This window comes from Columba livia, chromosome Z, assembly GCF_036013475.1.
Source record: "Columba livia isolate bColLiv1 breed racing homer chromosome Z, bColLiv1.pat.W.v2, whole genome shotgun sequence".
Classification (NCBI taxonomy): Eukaryota; Metazoa; Chordata; class Aves; order Columbiformes; family Columbidae; genus Columba; species Columba livia.
In genome coordinates this window covers 54,246,086-54,264,424 of record NC_088642.1, presented here as the reverse complement: position 1 = coordinate 54,264,424, position 18,339 = coordinate 54,246,086, and the positions used below count along the sequence as shown (strand labels likewise).

At 38.3% G+C, this 18,339-nt stretch overlaps 1 protein-coding gene across 1 annotated transcript in view; it reads right to left on the bottom strand.

Moving 5' to 3' along the window:
* The window catches only part of FRMD3 (FERM domain containing 3), a 149,395-nt gene that overhangs the window by 27,289 nt on the left and 103,767 nt on the right, over positions 1-18,339 (bottom strand). The window contains exons 7-10 of the mRNA XM_065045916.1: positions 8,427-8,514; positions 5,201-5,289; positions 2,844-2,907; positions 1,765-1,853 (exon numbers count right to left, since the gene is read on the bottom strand). Coding sequence (XP_064901988.1) covers positions 1,765-1,853; positions 2,844-2,907; positions 5,201-5,289; positions 8,427-8,514 — 330 coding nt within the window. The remainder of the gene's footprint in view (positions 1-1,764; positions 1,854-2,843; positions 2,908-5,200; positions 5,290-8,426; positions 8,515-18,339) is intronic.

The window sequence follows — 18,339 nt, the reverse complement described above, 5'->3', positions numbered from 1 at the left end:
TGGAAGGAATTGTGGCCAATGAAGAGGAACCCATGCTGCAGCAGGTTTATCCCAAAGGACTGCAGCCCATGGGAAGGACCCATGCTGGAGCAGCTTGTGAAGGACACCAGAGCAGGGGAAAAGTGTGAGGAGGAAGGAGCAGCAGAGAGAAATTGCTAAGAGCTGACTGCAACACCCATTCTCCACCTCCTCTAGCTGCTCAGGGCAAGGAAAACAGAGGAGTCAGGAACAAAGAAGTGAAGTCGAGCCTGGGAAAAAACAGGTAAGGCGTATTTTTAGTGTTGTCTTTATTGATACTTGAAAATAGAGTAAAAAGGTGAGAAACAAATTACATTAAGTTTCCCCAGGTCACACCTGTTTTTGCCTGAGACAGTAAATGGTAAGCAATCTTTCTGTCTTTATCCCAACCTGTGAGCTTTTTCATCTTATTTCTCCCCTTGACCTGTTTCGGAGAGAGTGAGAGAGCAGCTGGGTGGGCACCTAGCACCTAGCCAAAGCCAAAACCACCACAACCGTGTATTTCTGACCAAAACCCAAACACTTAATATTACAACCATTTAACAATAAGAGCAGAGAGATTATATTCCTATGACTCTCCCTCAGACATCTTTACTTCAAGCACTAATTCCTCTCCTTTGGATGGAAATTTTTTCCTATTATCTATATTTATTTCTGCTAATGTAAAATAAAAATGCTCGAACACCATGCACTATTCTCCTACTTACATGTAAAATGAAAGGAAAACACTTCCTAATAATCTTTTTATTAATTCAGTCTCAAACACAGTAGATGAGGGAATTAATATCTCTATTTGCCAGCTCATATTTCCTGTTTCTTCACTGAATATATCAATTGCATAGATTATACTGATATATTACTATATCCATGCTGAAGCAAAAGAAGGAGTCTTCTCCAAAATAAAGCAGGTCATTAACATTCATGTCAGAAGACACATTTTTTCCTACTTAGCTAGTATTTACCCTTACAGCAGCCCCTTGTTGTTCATATGCTTCAACACAGAAACAATAATTTTTAAAAAATATGCAAGATGTTGTAAGGAAAGACTAAGTAATAACAATAAAAGCTACAGGCCTAAAGGGAAGCATCCTTTAACAGATCTAACAAACTCAATGAAGAGCAGAAAGAACACATGAGAGCTTTTTAATAAGGAATTATTTTCAGCTTCCCTTTTAGGGAATAGGGAGGAAGAAACTCCTTTTTTCTTGTCAATTTACAAGCTTTTTGTCTTTTTAAAATAAGATGGCTGGTATCATTTAAAATGTGTCTAACAACATTTTCTTTTATTTTTTTTAAATCATTGCAGAGATAATTTTTTCAATCAACTCTTACTAAACCTTGGATTTCAAGTGGGAGCATTATTTAGAGTCATAGCAGCCTAGAGAGTCAAGTATAATAGATTGTTTCTTCCATTCTCAAGGTATTCAACAGCAGGGCTTGGATTAACAACTATGTTCCCGGACACAAGTGTAGTACTGTGTCAATCCAACATCACACTACAGAGCAGCAAGAATGGCATGCTGGAAAAACTGTACTTATTCACTGTCAAAACCCAATTGCCTCGACAGATTTTAAACAATTTATAATACTGGCTTAAAATGAAATAATATTCCACATTAATTTGCATACTTTCTGTTTTCATTTTGAATTCTGGTAATAAAATGGAACATTTCACATTGAACAACCTTCTACTCACAGGAACATTTTTTTACTTTTAGTATAGATAATGACTTCACATTTACATACTTGTAAAAAGCCTGGTTCTCCACCCCACATTTCCAAAGATGCTTGCAGGCTGCTGGTGTAGAGGTATGGAATGAGAGCACAGCCTTTTTCTAAGCACAAAGAAAAGAAGGCAAATAAAAGTAATGAAAATGCTGAATTCTCAAAGATTGAAGTAGCTGTACCTGATGGCATGGCCATGAACCAGATACAATGAAGACCAAGTTTTCCTCTGGAGCGTCAATCTGTGATTCAACCACTACAGTACAACTCACATGTAGCTGATATTTAAAATGCCCAAGCAATTGTTTCAGAAAAAAAAAAAGGGGGGGATACTTGGAGGGGGCAGAGAAGAAGTGCCTTATAGAATAAATCTGTATCAACTGTATTCAGGCCAGAATAAAAGGAAGAAAGACTCTGTGTTCAGTATTCGACATTGCACAGTTGTTGCACTACTTACCATCCACTTCTCCCTGTTCCCTGTGTCCTACCATTAAATCCTCTTTGCAACCACACAAACAGACGCTGATACTTCTGGCATTATTTTCTACTGCAATTTTCTATTCCTCACCTAGACTGCACCCAAAGCCATAATCCTGGCTTATAGCATGTTGTAGGCAAAATCTTTACAATTTCAATAGCCAGAGCACCTTGAAAGGACTCCTAGCTACCTAGGACAGAGTCCAGCCTATTCAGCTGACCAAGATTTGAGGAGATGATCGCCATCAGCGAAAAATACCTCACATTTATCCAGGTATCAATGTCCATCTGAATTTTCAATCATATACAGATGTCAATCCTGCTTTAGTGTGGATGGGTACAGCTTAGTGCTTTAAAATCCATTAAAACTTGACTACACAGATGACCAAAAACGGGAGAAATCAAAACAGCACTGCATGAATGTTAAGTGAGAAATGTCTCAATCCTTTGCAAATGAGATGTTCTTTTGACAACAGAAATATTCACATTCACTCATATTCTATATCTTAGTTACAATATGAAGTACAATTCTTGATTGTTTAGACTTTTTTTAGTTAAAAAATGATGTTATGTTTTAGTTGATTCAAATAAAATACAGATTTCTGTAAAAATATTAACCTGACCTCCTTCTGAGCTCCAAACACATAAAAAGTCTTCCCTTCAAATTTCAGTTTATAGACATCACACCTAGAAAAAGAAAAAACATTTAAGAATAGGAAAAATCGATAGATCTACAGGTAAGAAAAGCAACTTGCATACAAGTTTCCCTATTTCCTGAAGTTGAGCAGGCTGTTGAATGTCAAAGAGCCTCAAGAGAAATGTTACAAGCTCTAGCACAAAATAATTTAGAGAACATAAGCACAAATAATTTCTTTTACATCTCTATGCACCTTCAAAGCATTAACTTTGGCTGCTGGAAAATGAAGAGGAAACTAAAAGCAGGCAGAAGCTTACATTTACGTTCTATTTATTACACAGTTTGCAATTCCTCTTACATCTTGAAATCCTGAAACATCTAATGTAATTAAGTTGAGGGAAAGATAATACTCTAATCTCTATCCTTAGTAACATCTTAGTAACTGACTACTTACAGACAGAACACAACAAGAAGAGAAAGAATGTCTGACAGCACTTATTACTGGGGCTTTGTGAGTTTCAAACCAGTGTCCAAATTTACGTTAACAAAGGCCAAAAGCACAGGCGACATATGGAACAGTGGTGCAACAATATAAAGGCCATGTGATGCCTCTGCTTAAATTGTAACAGAAATATTGTCATTACAACATGGAGATATGGCAGTTTTGCATAAACTTCCCTAAAGATTTTGGATGTCAGATGGTTGAAATGGGAATTATTCTAGAGGCAAGGACAATGCTATCTCTGATACTTTATAACAAAAGTTTTGCTTTAACATTAAACAACAACAAAAAATCATTCCAGTTGAGAAAGCTTTTCCATTGAAAAGGAAATCTCAAATATGAATTTGGGTTTTTACTGTGTAATGTAAATTTTAGCTGACGTCAGCTAAAGTTACTAGCACTCATTTCTAGGTCTCAGAAATGAAAGGAGCAATAAATAGTGTTTGATAAATCTTACCAGACTGACCTTCCAGTGGCCAGCATAACACTGAGACAGCTTAATGTCTTTTTGTCTATCACTATTTAATTTTGTATCTGGTTTACATACCAACGGACTAAATGAACACAGTGAGATCTCTGAAAGGACACACTGTCCTTAACTAACATGAAAAACTAAGCACTGTGAAACTCATTTTCCCACGGTATAGTGGACACATGCTTGGCAAGTGCTTTTCCCTCCTCCCTGAACCACAGAGTGATATTACAGTTGCACTATCCTTACACCAAATGCACAAACCATGGAAGCACTGTGACTAGGGCTACCTGAAATTAACCCCAGGGAAACTTCAGCACAAATCCAGAATCACAAATGGATGGTATTCAACAGACATGTCCTCGTAGCTCCACAGGGAACTGGATCATACAGACAGGACTACCCTGACCTTATACTTCTGAGGATTTCAGGTTAGCCAGCTATCAGAGAGGTTTCCATGGATATGCTGCAAAGTGTCCAGCTCTACACAAAAAAAACACCTCACTATTTCTTCATCTCCTGCCCATCTCTTGCCACAATACAGGTTGGGAGTGCTGAGGTGGAGCAGCTACATCTAAGTAACTGCTCTTGGCATCTGTCTAGCAGCAGGGCTAAAATTAGGTTTATCAATGTCTGGGCATGACTGTGCTCACTCTGCACCCCATTGCTGAGGCCATGGAAGCTGCTGTTACACCACCTCGATCTTACCTCTACCTCAGACCTGTCCGAGGCCACCAAATGAAGGGAAATGTTTTACAGGAGGGAAAGGGAAAAGGGAAAAGGGGAAGGGGGAAGGGGGAAGGGGGAAGGGGATGGGGGAAGGGGATGAGGGAAGGGGAAGGGGAGGAGAGAAGCCAAACAAACCAAGGACAATTGCATATGTGTCCACTTCTTAAAATAGAGAATAAAAAATGAAAAATTCAAAGGCATTCTCACCTCCTGTCTGCTTGCCAGATGAGTTTTTTTATAGTTTTCAATTTGAGGTTAATTAAATCAGGAAATAGCAGCATTTCCCAGAGCCAAATGAAGATGGAGGTGGAGTCTTGTAAACTCTTCCAGACATCTCTGCCAATAAGCCTCATAGGTGATTTACAGCATAGGTGAAAAAATGACTTACTCAATTTTAACATTTGTGCATTATGCTGACTAAAGCACCCTGTGGAATAATTTTCACTGGAGAATGAGACCATAATTATTATTCTAATTCTCATCTAAGATTCTTTTAAACAGAAATATTATGGGGCAAGAGAAGGAATATTCATGTGGTTCACCTTAAAGACACCAAATGCATGTGAACATAGTAGGAAGACAGGAACACACAGGAAAAAAGGCTCTTGCATATTAATCTAATCTTACTTCACATGCTTACCATTTTAACAAATGAATTCTTTTATTCCCCTGGAAAACAACAAATCCTGCAGCTGTGAATCCTAAAAATGTAGTCGTCCCCATTGAGTCCTTGAAAGAGAAAAAAGAAAAGTAATATCCCCCTCATCCAGTGAGGTATTTCTTACTGATACCACAAGTTGTTATTCCAGTATAGATTATCTCTACTGTGATTTCCTTTTCAAAATAAATTTTGCCTTCAAATTGTACACTTCTAAATGACAAATACTGCCTTGGCAATACAGGCCTCATTTATTTCTATGCATTTAAATGAGTAACAGCATCTTATGCTTTATTTCCATCTACCTGTGCTGATGACAATGGGCAATCCTTAGTTATACTTACTAATTTTGTTGAAAACATTCTTCTGCGTATGTCCCATTCTTAACACGCCAACTAACTACAAACCAGGGATTCATCTCTGCTTCAACACCGATGTTTTTTAAGATTTCGCAATAAGTTGTTCCTTTGCGATGTGCTGTGTTGGAAGTACTGCTGACGCACAGCATTTACTACAAAATGCAAGTACTCTTGAGTAGAAACCAGAACATGTGGTGATACTTGCCTGTCAGATAGGAAAGAACTTTTTTAAAAAAATTTAATTCCACAATAAAAGTTCTGGCTCAGTTTTTGAGCAATGATTCAGGTGAGCTTTATATTAACTGGATTTCCTGTCCATCCCAAGTTCCAGCGTCTCACCTTGCTGAAGTTAGTCAAATTTATTGTGCCTTCTGTTCCAGCAGTAATATAAAAGGGAGCAGAAATATTAATAGTGATGCTTCTGGAGTAGCAGCCACAGCATCAGAAGGAGCACATCATAAGGAGTCAGGGAAGCACATTGCTTTGCAGTTCACTTCCAGAAGAATCAAAAATTTTCCATAAGCATGGGCCGTGAGCCCCTACTCTGCAAGCCCTACTGCACTGGTAAAGAGGAAATTCTGAGCCAGTTTTGATGCCAACATAAGTCTCTGAGACACTCTGAAAATCTACAGTATAGTTTCAAACTAAAGTTTACTAAGTTGCTGACTTCTCTGAGTTCTGAACCATACCTTGTACTTCCCAAAGGAGCACCATTCCTAGCAAAGTATATATACATAAAGTGAGATGCAGCTTTATGTTAGAGCTGACTGTTTAAGGGTGCTCACCACCAGAACAGCTAACTGGACAGAACTGACCTTCCACCAAATCAGATGGTATACAAGCCAAAGTAGCAGCTAAAATACGAAGCAAGTAACACTAAAAACCAACACAGCAGATTATGCAGCTAAAATCAATTAAAAGGTGTAAGGGATAATCAGAACTGGTAACAAAATCACCTTCTTATAGAATCATACAATAATTTGGGTTGGAAGGGACCTTCAAAGGTCACCTAGTTCAAACCCCCTGCAATGAGCAGGGACATCTTAAACTAGATCAGGTTGCTCAGAGCCATGCCCAGCCTGGCCTGGAATGTCTCCAGGGATGGGGCATCTACCACCTCTCTCAGAAACCTGTTCTAGTATTTTGCCCGCCCCCATTGTAAAAAATCTTTTCCTCATGTCAAGGCTGAATCTCCCCTTTTTTAGTTTAACACCACTACCCTTTGTTGTATCATAACAGGCTCTGCTAAGAAGTCTGTCCCCATCCTTCTCACAGGACACTTTCAAGTACTGAAAGTACTGAAGTTCCCTTCCCCAGGCTGAACAGACCCAGCTCTCTCTGTCTTTCCTCATAAGAAAGATGCTCTAGACCCCTAATCATCTCTGTAGCCCTCTGCTGGACTCACTCCAATAATTCCTTATCCTTCTTAAACTGCAAAGCCCAGAACTCGATGCAGTACTCCAGATGCAGCCTCACAAGGGCAGAGTAGAGGGGGAGGAGAACCTTCCTCAACCTGCTGGTCATGCTCTTCTTAATGCATCACAGGATACCACTGGCCTTCTTGGCCACAAGGACACGTTGTTGACTCATGGTCAACCTTTTGTTCACCAGGACTCCCAAGTCCGGAGAACGCAGTGCTGCTTCCCAGGAGGTCCCTCCCTAACCTGTACTGATGCATGCGGTTCTTCCTCCCCAGGTGCAGGACCCTACACTTGCCCTTGTTGAACTGCTGTAGGTTCTCTCCTGCCCAGTTCTCTGGCATGTCCAGGTCTTGCTGAATGCCAGCACAGCCTTCTGGTGTGTCAGCCCTTCCTCAGTCTCTTCATCCAGGTCATTGATGAACAGGTTCAACAGGACTGGACCTAACACTGACCCCTGGGGAACACCACCAGCTACAGGCCTCCAACCAGACTTTACACCATTTAACACAACCCTCTGAGTTCTGCCATCCAGCCAGTTCATGATCCATCTCGCCGTGCATTTGTCCAGCTCACAATTCCTGAACTTGCCTACGAGGATGTTGTGAGAGATGGTGTCAAAAGCCTTGCTGAGGCCAAGGTAAACAACAACCACTGCTCTTCCCTTGTCTTACCCAGCCAGTCATACCATCATAGAAGGCTATCAGGTTGGTCAAACATGATTTCCCTTTGGTGAACCCATGTTGGCTACTCCTGGGAACCTTCATTTCCTCTGCATGCTTGGAGATGATGTCCAAACTGAGCTGTTCCATCACCTTTCCAGGGATGGAGCTGAGGCTGATTGGCCCTGTCCTTCATGTGCCTTAGCAGAGCTTCTAGGAGGATCTATTCCATGATCTTCCCAGGCACAGATGTGAGGCTAACAGGTTATACAGAACCATAAAATAGCAAAGTGGAGGAATATACAAATGCATGTCTGATTCTTCCCTCTGTACATTTGGTTTGCTGTTCTTCCTTAGATATCCTTATTTTCATGGTGCTTGCAAAACTAATCTGTCAAGGAATAACAATTTCTTGCAACTTCTGGACAGGATAATGCTGAATCCTGAAAATCTTGGTAAGCACAAAGTATTTCACACCTGGAGAGAAACTTCTGCATTAAATGCAAAGAAATTATTAAGTATAATCAATTCTTTTGTCATGACACTCTACTACATTCTCCTATGATGTTCTGTTTCCTCTGGAGAAATACTTGCTTTGACTGATGAGGAAACATCAAGCAGTCAATGTTCTTGCAATGTTTAAACATAATACGTAGTTCCAGGGCAAGTTTTCTTATAAATTACTCCCTATTTGTGCCTGGTTAAAATAGAGAGCCAAATCAGTTTAATTAATGGCTTTTTAGTGTATGTTAGTAAAAAGAATGGTTACCTTGCAAGGATGAGGATCAACACCATAAGTTTCCAAAGAATATGCTTTCAGAAGCAAGTTAAATTCAGCAACAGCTGGGCTCTGACCTCTGAAATTACAAATGAAACAGTGGTTTAACTGCAAAAAGAAAGTAGGAGGAAAAGACTTTGTGTCTGGAGAGTTTAAATCTCTTAAAAAAAGGAGGAAATAAAAGTTCTTACTGAAATACAAACTATTTCAACCACGTTCTGTTTATAATATAAAGATAGAAAACATTTCACATGTTTTCTTCTACTGAATTCTACAGTGCCTGATGTTTTCAGGTAAATAATTTTTTTTCTTGATCCTGAGACAACAATATGTTATGCAGTTAACCAGACCTATCCAATATCCTGCAAGTGTTTGTTTTCTTTTGATACACACACATGTCAGCCTGAAGATGAAATAAACCTCAGCATATTTTTTCCACAAACTCTTGCTCCCAACTCATTAAAAAGGATTGTGCAGATTAACAAACATTCCTTCCAGCGCAGGATATAAACACAGCAATCATATTACACTGTCTACTCAGAAGCATACCTAATTATAGCAGTGCCTGTTACCATTACGATAGTGCAGAATCTGTCAGCATTTCCATTATATGCTCCTATTTTTAGGGTGTCTATAATCAGCCATGATTACCCACTAAAGCTTGAAACATGGCATGCAAGACTTGAGTTCTAGAGTAAGTTTTATTATTTGACTTTTGTTCTTCTAACTCCTGCCATTACAATAATCTCTTAACACAGAGCTACAATGCCTGTTCATCAGTGAACTGTTCCAAGTATTGTTTCATTTATATATTTGTATGACTAGAGGATGTAACTGATAGATAATACAGTTTTTTAAAAATAAGCAGTGCTTAGGACCTTTAGAAAGCCAGGCTTCATAAATGCTATTCATGCAAATTATCCAAAAAATGTGCCATAAACAAATCTTCAAGGAACACAGCAGTAGTCATACTTTATCTTACCCCTGCATTTTGGGGTCCAGTCTCACACTGTGACTCATGGCAGTCAGGAACTGGGATTTTAAAACTGCTCTGTGTACTGGTGTAGAATAATTTCCCTGTAACTCTCAGTAGCTAGAAACTGACAAGCATTGCCATGTGAGATTCAGTATCCGGTCCAAAGTTCAGTTTAACAATTAAGACAATGTCTAGCATGCCTATGGATGTCAAATCCTGTTTTGAACCCACCACACTGATGCCTTGCAGCAATGTGTCAATACCTCTCCTGCTAGAGTTTTAATTCATGCTCATTTGTACTTCACTGCTCACACCCTCTCAGTCAATCCCATGATACTTGTTAGGCTTCTTCTATATGTCTTTTGGTCCTCTTTGATACAACACTATTTGCATGTTATTTCAGATCATATTTTTGTTGATGTTTAGCTTTTAAAGAAAAAAAACACAGGAGATTAGAGAAGAAGTGCCCATCTTTCTCCTTCATTTTTTGGTCTCTTTCTCACCACTTTTCAATGAAAAAGAACAAGTATCAAGCGAAACAACAAAAATTACAAATGTGCATTTACACAGGTATGTATTTAAGCAGAAGACAGCATGAAAGTACCAAAACAAGAGCTTATTTTGCATAATCAGCTTTCTGATGTCTCTACTAAATTGTTTTTCCCAATACTAGTAAATCACAACTTTAACTGTAATCACAACTGTAAGACCACAAATGAGCCTTAAAAAGGTAACAAGTTCATTTCATGCACCTTTAAACGGCACAGGACAGAAGTAATTAACTAAATTGGCCTGAATTATTTAGAATACTTAGGCTGCATAGTGGAAAGCTAAACAAATAGACAGTTCGATTCTTATTGGAAATTGGGCCTTACAGACAAATAAGATCATAAAAAGCATCTTTTTCTACCTCCTTTTGCTGGTACAAAGGAAAGCACTTGGTTTTCTGGTTTGAAAGGAACAAAAAGTGACAAATAATTTTGAACAATGTGATTTGGAGGGGTTTGCATCTCCAAAGGGGAAAAATTACTGAATTGAAATTATTATTAAAGAGACACATTTAAAAAAGAATTAGCATGCTCTCCTCACCTATAGCATCTGAAACTATGCTGTCTTTGTGTACATCCTAAAGCAGAAGAGTCAGTGGCAATATCAAGTGGAAAAATCCTCATTCATCCCTTATTAAGTGATTAATAGTCAAGCCTTAATAATGTTTTTCATTTGTAATTTACCAATTAGATTTTTCTTACTATATAAAAATTTAATTATAGCAAATCCTATCAGCAAAGTTAACATTTTTAATCAATCACTGATTTAACATGAGATACGCCTTTGATTGGCTTTGTTAAAAACCCTTTAATCTTTCTACACACAACAGCCTTACACGAAAATGCATAGTCTCCTCACTTGGGCAAGCATTTCAACTAATGCCTCTTCTAGTGGTAAAACAGGGAAGATTTAGAGAATGCATCTTGGCCACTTTGTAACTCAGTTCTCTCAGGAAAGCCAAGTTGCTCTCTGATTGTATTCAGTCCTTTTGACCTTATATGACTTCCCAAATTTTTAGTATGCATTCAGCATTAAATGGAAGATGTATTCCCTTTCCATGTGTTGCAGCCACTATAGCACCCCGCTTCAGCATGCCAAAGGTTTCCAACAGTATCAGTGAAAGAAACCATTATACAGAAAAGCTTCTGTATATCACACAAATAATAAATTGTGAAATTAGAGCTCCAAAGTCACTAGCTACAAATTAATGATTCAACCTAGGAATCAATCAATCTAAAGTTCCTAATAAAATTTTAATTAAACAAAGACTTGAAGACTAAGAATCCTGCAAGACACTGTTTTCTCCCTTAAGCTCGTGAGAACTATGCACTAGAGGATGTACAAGCTCTCTTTATTCTCCACAGGACCCCCGACTCTGAAGCACTTCAAAGGCCAGGAAGCCGAACAGAGAACACTTCCAGGGTGTGCCACAGCAATGATCTACTTGTTTTGCTGGCTGCCCACACAAATTCACTCTTATAATTTTCTCCCATTTATACCTTCCCTTTGAGGTATGTATCTGTTACATACTGAAGTAGTGTAACTCAGTGACTAAGTCAAGGATGAGATAGCACATGACTGAGCATTAATTCTTTTAACAAACAGAGATGACTATATAGCAGTAACAGCAAAGAAAAAGCATTTTCAATGCTTTTCTTGGTTTCTTCCCTCTGAATGACCGTAGTGAGGTCACGTCATCTATCTTCTCTCATTTTCTGACTTACTTATAAAGTGTTGTGAGACACTACTATTAACATACTACTAATAATAATAAAAGGTGTAATTATACTAATAATAATAAAAGGTGTCATTATTGTCCATCCTTTTGGCTCATCTCTGTGTCAAACACAGCTATTTGTTGCAGAATACAACAGCAATACTTTACTTGAGCATGACCCATGTACAATTAATTTCTGCGTATTTATGGCCTGCAGCGTTTTTCAATGGAATTAATTGAAAGAATAAATAAGTATGCATATAATTATCTGGCCTCTATAAACATTACATATTCACCTCCATGCAAATAATGGAAAATAACCAGTCATACAGCTTTAAATAGCATAGGCTTAGTTTCCATCAAACACCCATTTGCTCTGCCGTGTAACTGTAGATACACTTGACTGCAGTCTCAGAAGGGACCACAATGACTGTTTCAGGAAGGATCTCCATCTATTAAATATTTTCCTTGTCATATATCAGAACTTGTACAGGACTTCCCTTGGCAGAACAAGGTTATCTGGGTTTCCTTTTAACCTAAAAAGGCACCAGAATTCTGCATAAAGAATCAACATGTTTAGCTACACCATATACTGATCCCAGAACTGCTTACCACATGGCTGAGGTTTTACTATTGTTTCCTTAAATCTTTTCACAGGTGGTTGAGACTCCAACTGCTATATCATTATAGTGCTAAAGGTCTTGAGTAGTTTTCACTTTTTCTTTAAGGTCAGGAGTTTTTGTCAGACAGGAGAAATATTTTAAAATACAGTCTGTCTGCTAGTATTTTTAGTCACAATGAAGGTGCTAAGAAGGACTATGTGGTATTGAAACATAAATCTGCTACAACTCTCAGTGCTTCAGTTTTAAGGGAGACAATAGCACGAGGGTTGTGATAATTTCAAAGAAAAGCATTAAAATGACGATACTACTACACAAAATCACATTGTAAGCTGTGACTCAGTTTGTCAGAACATCGAGGCCAGGCCTTGCATGTTGTCCAGGCAGCATTGCTGCTGCCCTGAGAACTGCCCGGAGAGAATTGCTTTTAAATGGGTCTGCATATGAAAAGAGATTTTATCACTTTGCAAGTATCTGAATTGATGAAGTGTTGCTGGAATATATAAAGCTTGGAAAACTGCAGAACACTGAAATATCAACTGTAACTTCTATTGCAAAATTGTTTTTCTCTCAGACAGAATCCTAGGTTGAGAAAAACCTGAATAAACACTTTAAAACAAGATCAAACTCTTTTACTGAGTCTATTAAATGCTTATGGGTTTAAATTTATACCATGCACACTGCAATGACATATGCCACTTACATAACATTTCAAATTACTTGTGGGCCTTCGGAGATCACACTGAGATGGTATCTCTGAAGTCTGTGTTTAGGTATTTGTATTTCAACTTTGCCTCATAAATTGATGCAGTGACGCAGACAGCATTAAGCCTATTCAACAAACAGAATACATTTGCAGAGCAGATGCAGTTTTAATTATCTATTACAAATTTAAAATCTGTTCTCATGATACAGAGACATTTACTGAGCTATCTGGTTTTGATATCACAGTAGATTCATCTTTCTAGTCCAGACACACCTAGCTCATAAAGCCTTCTCCCAAATAAAGAAGAGCTGGGGAGGGTGGAGAAGGGAAGAGGTCTGTTCAGCTGATGAAGAAGTACCTACATTGTAGAAAATCACACAGACATCTGAATTTAGCAGTATGCTAAATATGCAGAACCTGAATCTAAACCTCACCATGAGACAGGTAACAACTAGCTTGGTAAAGAAAACCACACTTGTGGATTGTGATTATAACGACTCTTCCCAGGGCAGTGCAGGGAGGAAAAAAAAAAAAGAAAGCACATGCACATAGAAACACGAAAAATAAATCTTTCCTAAAGCTATAAAGTTACCAATACTACAATAAAAAGAGTTATCTTTTTCAATTCAAGTACATTATCCTTTCTACTGAATACTTTTCGGAATTACCATTAAAAGAAAAATCACATTTATTGATATAACTCTTCAGGTTTTCATTGTATCAGATAGACCTTTGGGAAAAGAGGAGGGGAAAGACACCTGTTTTGTCTGTGAAGTTCCCTTCTCTAGATTACTTCTACATCTTCTATTAAAATCACGCTGAGATAAAGCCACTCCTCACCATAAAGCTTCTGGAAATACTCTCTGTGCCTTGCAAACACCAATCTGATAAAACAGCATCTCACTTCTACCATTTTCTAGTAAGCTGGTCAAGAATTACAAGTACAGTTCCTTAATTTTAATTGCTTTTAAGTACACTTCTGTAACATAAATATGATTCAGAAGAACAAATCTTTGAGGAAACAAACACACACTTCAGGAAAGGGACTAGGTGACCAGAAGAAATTTTTATTTCAAACTTTTCTAATAAATATATATTCAAGCCATCTCTCTAATTCAGTCAAATTAAAACTGATAAGGATTACGGAGTGGAAGAATACACCAGGAAGATACAGCAGAATTGTGACAAATTATTCACGTATTACAGCAAACACAATGGCATTTTAATACCAGATTCCTAAGTTAGAGAGTACTAGATAATTTTGAAGTTGAAGTGACTCGTGCTAACGTACAGCCTGATGGATAAATCTAAATGCTTACACTGGGAAACTCCAAATGAGCCACTATGGGTTGGAATGAAGAGGAGATTCAGTGCAGCCCAGGCCTGTAACGTAGGTGGAACCCTGAGCAGCTCTCACCATTTAGATAACTTCCACTACACATCATCATTCTTCTCAGCTCTCCAAAGTCCTCGGTACACTTTGTGCAGCTGAGAACTACAAAGACTTTGGCTCCTTAGGCCTGGAAGTCAGCTATCCGTGCTGCAGCCCAAGCCCTGCTCTTTTCCAAACTCCCCTCCCCCGCTCCATGGAAACCTCAACAGATCCTCAGTCCCTAACTAAGTGGCTTCTGTCTCCTGTAATGTGACTTGCAAGGTCTGGAGCACACCGTATGTCCTTCTGATTGAGTTCCCTTTATGTATTTGAGGTCATCAGATACCAGTGTGACCAGGGTAGTACAAGAAGCTAAGTATAAAGTGTAGATGAGTGTGCTGCCACCATCAAATGCATAAAAGCAGATAGTATGTACTTTTAATTGCAAGAAGCTCTTAAATGAAATATAAGATCCACTTTATCCTGGACTTGCTAAACAGGAATTGAGTTTTAGCACTTTTTAATGTACTCAACAGCATCCAAGAGGTTGCTTTAATCTTGGATCAAATTATATCAACACCCACAAAGAGAAGCATTTTCTAGCAACCCTTGCCAAGACTTCTAGGACAGCCTCCCAGAATATACTCTGATACTAAAATTTGTAGTTATGCTTGCCTGTGGCTCTACTGACAGCTCCATGTCTGCACAAGAGCTGGAGAGCCAGATCAGCAGAGATAAAGAAATCCTGTATTCTTGCTAGTACTAGAGCCTCAGCACCCACAGTAACCAATGGTACGGTAAAGGGAATACCGTAAGAGTTGGAACAATGTGGGAAAGTTAAAAGTTCTTAAAATCCCACCAAGTAGTTACAGTGTAGATGATGCAGCAACGGGTAAAACTGTTATATGCCTTTCAAATCAAATTTAAACACAACTTCTTATTTAGCTTAGATCAAAGAGAAGCATTAATTTGCTACTCTGGTTTTCAAGAAAATACTACCCTTTAGCTTAAAAGTTTAAATTGCTTTTGAGGTGGTTAATAGCAGAACATGGCAATGATTTCATGCCCTCAGAGAAAACTTTTTCTTCTCCTAAAAGATGTTCTCCCACATATGACTATTAAAAAAGGTGGAGTATCTTATACAGACAATGGAGACAACAGATAATTCAGCAGCACTCAACCTTCTTGAGCCTGTATCCACAATGGTCATCACAAACAACAATAAATAACTTGCATTTATCTATAGGAGGTCAGCCTGGGAAACAGGCATTTGAACAGATCATGTAACTATGTAATTTACAGGGTTAAGTTAATGTTTGCATAGGGCCTTCAGATAAATGAATGGCTGTTTACTTATCACTTTCATACAAATTATGTGGCATAATATTTCATATAAGAAATAAGTAAAATTGGTTTTTAGGTGGAATACAAAAAATAAAAAATCACCTTTGTTTTCAACCACTGAGTCCTTTCATAAAAGAATAAAAAAGGAAAAAAAAATCCATGTTTTCTATAAATATAAATTCCCTCGATAGGGATTTATGCGGTTGTTTGCCTTGGAAACCTCTGTATTTTCAGGTGTCTGTCCTCAGGGGACTCTGCCTGGCAGGTATCTTTCAAGAGCCAAGGAATTTTATCAGAGTAACAAATGTTCTGCTAAAAGACACAAGATTTTATATAAATTCCTAAGAAGGAAATTTTGTCTTGGAAAAGGGAGAAAAGAGTGTGACTGCACTAAAACCATATAGTGTTTTATTTGGTCTTCTGAAGCAAATCCCACAGTTGTAACAACACAGAATCAGTTTGGTACTAGTACTGACAAAGGTGCATATGTACATAAGAAGTCCATTCTGTTGTAAGAGGAGCTCACAAAATCCAAAAGCAAGAGCCAGAAGCAAAACTAGGCCAGCTATTAATGCAGGTCTCCCATACAAACAAACAAACAAACAAACAAATAGTACCAATTCTGTAATGGAAAAAATACAGCTGTTTAGGGAACATCTGAAAAAAGCAAACTCCTGATGTGTTTGTTTGTTTATTTGTTTGTTTGTGTTGTTGTTGTTTTCTGGGTTTATGGGGGTTTTTGTTTGGTTGTTGCTGTTGTTTAAAAATACAAATTAACCAACACAACAAACATAACAAAATCCCAAAGATATTATTAAGATCACCCGAGTGATCTTGTGCATAAAAATTTAGTAATCCTAGTAATCCTTGCTGTTATGCTTGAAGAATTAATCTTTCACTCAGCTTTCCTCTCTTCTACCTAGAAGATTTCATTACTCTGCTTAACCTCATTTGATGGGTTAGTTTTATTTTTGTTTTCCCCAGATCTATACAGAATTCTATGATATACAGAATTCTTCACCGTATTTCTGTAAAGCTGGGAATTTCTGGTCACCAGCAATAAAAATCAACTATGGCTTTATTCACTGACCACAGTGCATTGTATTAAATATCTTTAGTACTGCCAAAATAGGTGAGAACTGAACATGTGGTTCCACATACTTTTGCATGGAAATCAAGTAAAAGAATTTTTTTTTTTTTAACTTTTGTAATTTCACTGATGTGATTTACAATGCAACCTTACAAACACTCACTCACATCTAACTAAAAGGGACAAAGCGATGTGCCTGAAGCACCAGGAGAGACTGAAAGCTGGGTCTGTTCAGCCTGGAAAAGAGAAGGCTGAGAGGAGATCTCATCAATATTTATAAATATCTCAAGGCTGGGTGTCAAGAGGATGGACCAGACTCCTTTCAGCGGTGCCCATCAATAGCATGAGGGGCAATGGGCACAGAGTCAAGCAAAGGAAGTTCTATCTGAATATGAGTAAAAAATTCTTTACTTTGAGGGTGACAGAGGCCTGCACAGGCTTCCCAGAGAGGCTGTGGAGTCTCCCCATCTGAAGACATTCAAGACCCACCTGGACACATTCCTGTGCAATCTACTCTAGGTGTACTTGCTTTAGCAGGTGGGTTGGACTAGATGGTCTCCAGAGTTCCCTTCCAACACCAAACATTCTGTGATTCTGTGAAATTTACCTTGGCATTCACTTCACTTAAGAAGAAGGTATACTAGAATACAGTCACAGAATATCTAGATTTTTATGGCCCAAATATTTTCCAGTCTGTTAAGAGTGGCAGGGAAACAGAAATGCAAGCAGCTATTCCTTCAGTAGCTATGCTCTGTTGCAACCATACCCAAAACCATAACATTCACATCAATTTTGAGTTATTTTAAGAATGACCCTCCAAGTCTCATCAGTTCCTAGTGCATCCCCATATTATAAGACCTTAAGTCATAAGAGCATTATCTCTCTGCTTCTCAGCAGTCTTTCAAAAGTGAACTTACTTGGAATGACAGGAAAATGAGAATATGTATTGTGATGAAATCGAGGCAAGTGTTTACTCCATGACTCTTAAGGTTCAATGAAATTATTCCTGCACTTCTTGCTTTCTCAGTGAGGGAAAAACAGTTAATTAAAATTCACAAGGCAATTAATGACAGCTCAATAAAGCTGACATGCATTTCTGTCTGTCACATTCACGTTTTTGGAATTAGTTGCAGTGGAAAGTCACATAAAAGGTCGCATTTTACTAAAATCCAGTGATGTTCTCAAAGCCACACAGCATAAGAATTAGGGGCACTATGTTTTACATCTGTTTTAATGAATAAGAACAAGGCTTCTAAATGACACAAGAGGAGTCAGTCACTGGCAGCTGTCACAGTGCCCTATTGCTGCTTCCCAAACATTCCCCCTCACTGTCTTCATGCATCTTTCAAAAGGCAAGTTCTTTCATTATGCTGTAGGACAGAAGAAAAGATGTGCCCAGTAAACAGGCCTTCAGGATGCTGAGACAGGATTCAGTGGAGAACCGTCCCCTTCCAAGCCATGGAGTTTTGGCTATATGGGAGTCTGCTGCAGGACAGAGATGCCATGAACTTTGTTTATTTACATGTGCAA